Below are 7,046 nucleotides of genomic sequence, written 5' to 3' on the forward strand. Positions count from 1 at the left end.
AGGTTTCGTGAAAAAAATATAACTAAGTTTAAAATAACGATCATTCAGGCCTGAAACAAAGTATGCCCAACATAATATGATTTCTGTGAACCCGAAAGTAAACGTTTCGTGAATTTATTTGGGATTTTTCTAGTAACGTAAACTGCCCTAAAATGGTTAGATACTGATGTTTTTCCTTGCCTTACTACTGATTTGGCAGATACTGCAAATGCACCCCACCCACCCCCCCCACCATAAACACTTGTGGAAAGCATTGAAGAATCATCCTGAAACTGTAGTTGCGTGTATATCAGTGCTTCACGAGCCCAGTAGATGGCACATCTCAATTTAGATTATTTCCCAGATGCTGCAGTTTTTCCATTTTAAGGCCGTATAGTTCCCTTACCTCTCTACGCTGCACCAGGCACGGTAGTTCGGCCTCGAACTGCACGATGTCTCAGTCAGGAAGATGTTGAAGGCACCTTCTTCCCTCCATTCTCCATCCTCCCTGAGACGCCAAAGACAGGTCATCAGATTAGATGTTTAAGCTACCAATGTCCTTTAATATCTAATTCACTCTACCTCAGAATTAATATATTTTCATATATGTTAACTTTAGGGAAATCTTTAGTTGATAATAATTTCGTCGACTCCCGAGGAACCCAGAAATATATTTTTTACCTAACTTTTCTATTAATTATGTATTCAATGTAATTGAATGTTTGAGTGTTTGTTTATATGCCTAAGTCCACTTTAAGGCTAAGTCTACACCCTTAAAGTGTAAAATGGTCATAAAACACTTCAGTAACGCATCACACACACATCACAAATAGGTTGAATACAAGTTAGCAACTTCCTGGTAGTGCTTCTTACAGTTATCAATTATTGGACAAAGTTTCGTATCTGTTTACTACTTGTGACCAACATTTACCTCTCTTCACTAAATGTACCCAACAAGTAAATCTGTTTACTACATGTGCCCAACAAGTAGATCTGTTTACTACATGTGCCCAACAAGTAGATCTGTATACTATGTGTGCCCTACAAGTAAATCTGTTTACTACATGTGCCCAACAAGTAAATATGTATACTATGTGTGCCTAATAAGTAACTCTGTATCTGTATACTACATGTGCCCAGTGAGTAAATCTGTACACTACATGTGCCCAACAAGTATATATGTTTACTACATGTACCCACTGTATACTACATGTGACCAACAAGTAAATCTGTTTACTACATGTGCCCAACAAGTAAATCTGTTTACTACATGTGCCCAACAAGTAAATCTGTTTACTACATGTGACCAACAAGTAAATCTGTTTACTACATGCGACCAACAATTAAATCTGTTTACTAGAACATGTGCCCAACAGATAAATCTGTCACCCTAAGGCCCTGATTTAAGAATTCGTCGTAACTTACATGAAGTTCTTGAGCCGTAAGAAAGAAGAGCCGATTTCAGTCCCTTGGGATGGGCACTGAAGTTCCCCACTCCAGCTGACATTTCCTTGCATGATGTAGTTCTGCTCGAAGGAGGACAGATGAGAAGCATTACTCGAAGTCGAGTCGAGGTGCACTTCGAGCCTTCCTTGGCGTTGCTTCTTCTTATGGACGAGATCTACGGAATAAAATGGTGCAAGAAATGGCGTATGGGATTTACGCAGTGACAGACCACATTCAGCTAAATCTAACGGTGTTTTTGGATCAAGTGAATTTTTTATTTTATTTTTTTAATTTTTTTTTTTTTTTTTTTTAATTTTTTTTTTTTTTTTTGCAAACTTCGTACTTTTTTAAAATACTTTCTCGAGCTACTCCTGAGATATTTCTTTCATTTCTTAAGAATTTATTGTACGAAATCATGGATTATTATTTTTTTTTAGTTAATGCAAAGCGTTGCTCAGAGGTTTACTTTTGTTTATGTATGTGTGTGTGTGTGTGATATGAATATGGCAGTGATCTTTGTCCATTTGTTTAATTATACGCACACACCAATATATATATATATATATATATATATATATATATATATATATATATATATATATATATATATATTGGTGCCAAGTATCTGGTTACTACACTTACATTCATTTATTGTTACCTCACAAAAGCCAGACACCCTGAACCCTCGTCACAAGTACTAAACGACTGAATACTCTAAAGGCAACAGTGATCCCTTAACAACTTAACCAGTATTGCAGAAAAGCAGACTAAGTTCATCAAAACAGGTGTGAGGTAACTTGTAAGTAATTAAATTAATCAAAGGGCATCACTCCATCAACAACTTAAAAGTCTAAGTATTTCCCTGATTTCAAAAAAGTCTAAGTACTTCCCTGGTTCTAAGTTACTTCAAGTTAATTGAAGGAAAAAAGATCAATCACCACTCTATGTTTCTACCTAACATCAATATAATCAAATGCAAATATACTGGTTAAGAAATGAAAACACTTATAAGAAATTTTAAATACAAAAATTTATTATTAAACTCAAAATTTATAAGTGAAATTCACAATATCAGGGAAAATTACTGTTACTTGAAAAGAAAACGAAGTAAAGTTTAATTAATTCTTGAATCAATTAAGTAAAATTAAATCAAAATTTATTTATCACAAAATTCAAGAAAATTAATCCAATCAAAATTCAAAAGTGTTAGGCAATAATTGAAATTTGGAAATTAATTCACAAGTGCTAAACAATAATAAAACTTGAAAAGAATATAAGTAAATGCAAATTAATTCACAAGTGTTAAATTTAATTAAATGTGCAACGATTAATTAATGAAAATAACTAAGTTAATTAAATTGTGAACACAGAATATACAATAAAAAGACACAAAAATAAACAAACACAAAACTCAAAAATTTGCAATGTGTAAAAATGTAAATTTCACTCAAACCATTGTAACTATTAGTTATCAGTTCTCTAAACCATAGTAACCAATAGTTATTAGTTATTAGTTAACCACTGTTCCTATCAGTTATTAGTTGCAACTAATAAAAATATAACACACTTTACCTTTTTGGTATACCATTGCTGCAGCTTGTTTCACATTTTCACAAAACCAGGCGCCGTTACACAACAATGTTTGTTCAGATTCCACAAAAAACACTAAATAACACTAAATAAACTCTAAGAAATGTAAAATCTGAAAATTACAAGTTACGAGTGACCATTCAATAAGTACGAAATCGATACGTTACTTTAAAATCAAAAGTGCTATGCGATGGAGAGAGAGGGGGAGAGAGAGAGAGAGAGAGAGAGAGAGATCTGGACGCCTTGAGTATCTAAGATGTAATGAATTCTCTTCCTTACGGAAGCTGGACAGTGGATCTGGCACAAAACGTTTTGGGCAACAATTCTTTCTAGAAGCTTCAAAATCTTACGCAACTTTACATACAAAATGTGTAATCTGCACGTGGCACTCGGCAAAGACATACGCGTACGAGACCAGTCTGTTCAAAAAAGACACGTACTCGACTCGATCGATCGAAGCAGAAGTCCCTTATCATACGTGATGACAGAATCCCAAAACACAATGAAGACTCGAGGTCTCTAATCAAATGTGTTGACAGATTAGGAAAGCAAACGGAGATCTCGGAGTTCCTCTAATCTCGAGGAGATGAAAAGTTACTGAAACAATTCTAGTTTTGAACGGACAAAGATATTCTCTCTCTTTCTACATTCTACGTTATATATTCTTTTTACATTATGTTATGCGAAATCTGAACACACATTTAAAACATCCCATCTCTAAGCTATCTAGGAATCTGAAAAAATGTTGCACAATTCTACATAAGATTCTATACAGTCTAAGAGGGGATATATGCATTTTGAAAGTAGCAATATATATATATATATATATATATATATATATATATATATATATATATATATATATATATATATATATATATATATATATATATGTATACATGTATATATATATATATATATATATATATATATATATAATATCATCCATAATAATGGGAGTAATGTCTGTCTGTCTGTCTTATTCAATCACGGCCAAACGGCTCGTTAGATGGGCATGAAACTTGGCAGGGTTATGGTGGGGACCCCTAAGATGGTTTGTAATGGGGTTTCATCCAACCTAACCCCCTCCTTTGTAGGGGGTGGGGGTGAGAAGGGATTCCCTGAAACGGAGCTGTTTCTGGCCGTGAAATGAGGCTGGTTGTTCCCGTAGACTTAGTTACTTTACGAATTTTCATACATAATTTCTGTACAACTTCCCCAGAGAAAGTCGCGAATATTTCAGATCGGACACAATAGAAGATGAAAATTATCATCAATATCCGCAAGATTTTTTGAATTACTTAAATCCATCAGGACTGCCAGTGCACAAAATAACGTTGAAGAAGTACTGCCCGGTAATGTTTGCTTTGGAATTTGATCCTGCCAATGGACATTGCAACGGAACGAGGTACACCGTTATGGAGCTAAACTCCCACGTCATCGAAGCAGTGATAGCAACGGGCAATCACACCGGCAAACGTCTGTTCATCCCCCAGATTCCTCTGATGCCTTCGGACAACCAGTTTCCATTCCAGTTACGGCGCAGCCAGTTTCCCATCAACCTGGCCTTCTCATTCACTGCAAACAAGTCACAGGGCCAGACTTTGGATCGTGTTGGTGTGTTTCTGCCGTCACCCATGTTCACGCATGGCCAACTGTATGTGGCGATGAGCAGAGCAACTGACTCTGCCAACTTGAAATTAAGTTGTGGACAAAGTGATAATATTGTGTACAAAGAGGTTCTGTAGTAGGTATGTATAAAAATCGCCCTTATTTTAATATTGGTGAACAAATAGTACATATAAATTTTTCACTTCTGCACCCGTATTTTATCACCATCGTAGATGGGTAAGTTTGCTAGTATACATAAAAGCAAATACCACTGGAAAATGACAGGCAGAAGTCAGTACCAAACTCTCTCACCTGTTTATTCAGACACGGTCGAAATCACTTGATACTGACCTTACTACCCGTCATTTTCCTATGGTATTCGCTTATATAATGAAGTCGTGTGCATCTACTGTGATTTTTGTTTTTAAGCATATATATATATATATATATAATAATATATATATATATATAATATATATATAGATATATATAATAGTATATAGATATATATTAATATATATTATTATATATATATATATATAATAGTATATATATATATATATATATATATATTATTATATATATATATATATATATATATATATATGTGTGTGTGTGTGTGTGTGTGTGTGTGTATGATATTCAGCATTAGCCTGTATCCTCTGCAAGGAGTTCACTTGTGAGAAATAAAAGATAGCGGTCTTTGTCACATTGAGAGTCTAAAGTATACACGACTTTCAATCGATACCGAGCTTAAAACCCACTACAGAAAGTGTTGTTATACGTACCATAAGAGACAAAACCGTAGATCATCCCAACGACGAACAGTATTCCTAAGAACCTCCTCGATTTCGCAAGCCTGTGAATTTGGAAGGCCTCTTTGCTCTCTTTCAGTCTCATTGTGACTTCGGATGGCGAGCAGGCCTCCCTCAGTCCTTTCTACAGAGGCTGTACAATGCAAACACAATACAAACACAAATGTGAATATTTTTTTTATGTATTCCACCTCTGATCTAGCAGCTAAATGACACTTAGAGCACTAAATCAGAATATATGGTTATAATGGCGTCGTAACCTCTCGAAAATATTTCTACCACTTGTCAGCTAAGCGAAAATCGAACGCCACACCTTTCAAGATAGACTGACACTGAGGTTATAGGTTTCCATTGCTTTTAATGGTCCAAGAGCATCAAGTTACGGTACGTGATTGTGTACATTAGACTTGGCAAATGAAGCTGAGCATGCGCTGCGCTCGCTTCCTGTGTTTGTCTAGCGAACTGCTAATTGGATGTGATGTCACGGTAGCCAGCGTTCGCTCTGGCTTCGATTTTAATGGGGTTTTTTTTCCAGATTGTGCTAAACGGGGCACTTTTTCGTCGTTTAAACAAGGCACATTTTTGTCATTTGAACAAAGCACTTTTATCATCTAAATGAACTTTTTTGTCATTTAAACCAGGCCCTTTTTTTCATTTCAACAAGGCACTTTTTATCGTCTAAATAACTTTTTGTCATTTAACCAAGGCCCTTTTTTGTCATTTAAAAAGGTATTTAAACGAGGGACTTTTTTGTCATTTGAACAAGACACTTTTTGTCATGTAAATAAGGCATTTTTGTCATTTAAACAGGGCACTTTTTTGTCATTTAAACAAGGCACGTTTTCTATTCAAAGATGGCACTTCTTGGTCATTCAAAAAAGGCACTTTTTATTGTTTAAACAAACATTTTTGTCATTTAAACCAGGCAATTTTTGCCATTTAAACAAGAACTTTTTTGTCATTTAAACAGGGTTTTCTTTATTTAAACCAGGCACTTTTATGTCATTTAAACAAGACACTTTTTTTTTATTTAAACGAACTTTTTTTTTTTGTCATTTACACAAGGCACTTTTTTGTCATTTAAAAAAGGAATTTTTTTATCATTTAAACAAAGCCCTTTTTGTCATTTAAATGGCACTTTATTTTCTTTCAAACAATGCATTTTTTGAAATTTAAACAAGGCACTTTTTTGTCATTTAAAAGAAGGCATTTTTGTTTTTAAACAAGGGACTTTTTTGTCATTTAAACAATGCTCTTTTTCTGTTTAAACAGTTCACTTTCTTGTCATTTATTTAAGGACTTTTTTGTCATTTAAACAAAGAACTTTTGTCAGTTAAACAAGGAACTTTTCGTCATTTAGACAGGACACTTTTTTGTCTTTTAAACAATGCAAACTTTTTTACTCAAGGCACTTTCCCTATTTATGGCAATTTTTTGTCATTTACACAAGACACCTTTTCATGTCATTATCCCAAGTCCTAATTGTTGTAGGACTGGCAGTGTGTCTATTGGTTTAGGCCTAAACCTCTGGCTACACAGAGTTCCTTTCTGTTCTAATGTTATTTAATTTATTTATTCTGTTTTTGCTAACTCAGGAGTAAGCAT

General features: G+C 34.3%; 1 protein-coding gene across 1 annotated transcript in view; it reads right to left on the reverse strand.

The window, feature by feature from the left end:
- Positions 1 to 5,756, reverse strand: part of LOC135195444 (lactosylceramide 4-alpha-galactosyltransferase-like) — a 13,267-nt gene extending 7,511 nt beyond the window's left edge. The window contains exons 1-3 of the mRNA XM_064221683.1: positions 5,415 to 5,756; positions 1,405 to 1,600; positions 386 to 487 (exon numbers count right to left, since the gene is read on the reverse strand). Coding sequence (XP_064077753.1) covers positions 386 to 487; positions 1,405 to 1,600; positions 5,415 to 5,526 — 410 coding nt within the window. The 5' untranslated portion in view covers positions 5,527 to 5,756. The remainder of the gene's footprint in view (positions 1 to 385; positions 488 to 1,404; positions 1,601 to 5,414) is intronic.
- Between the last annotated feature and the right edge of the window lie 1,290 nt (positions 5,757 to 7,046).

The sequence above is a fragment of the Macrobrachium nipponense genome, chromosome 16, assembly GCF_015104395.2.
Source record: "Macrobrachium nipponense isolate FS-2020 chromosome 16, ASM1510439v2, whole genome shotgun sequence".
Lineage (NCBI taxonomy): Eukaryota > Metazoa > Arthropoda > Malacostraca > Decapoda > Palaemonidae > Macrobrachium > Macrobrachium nipponense.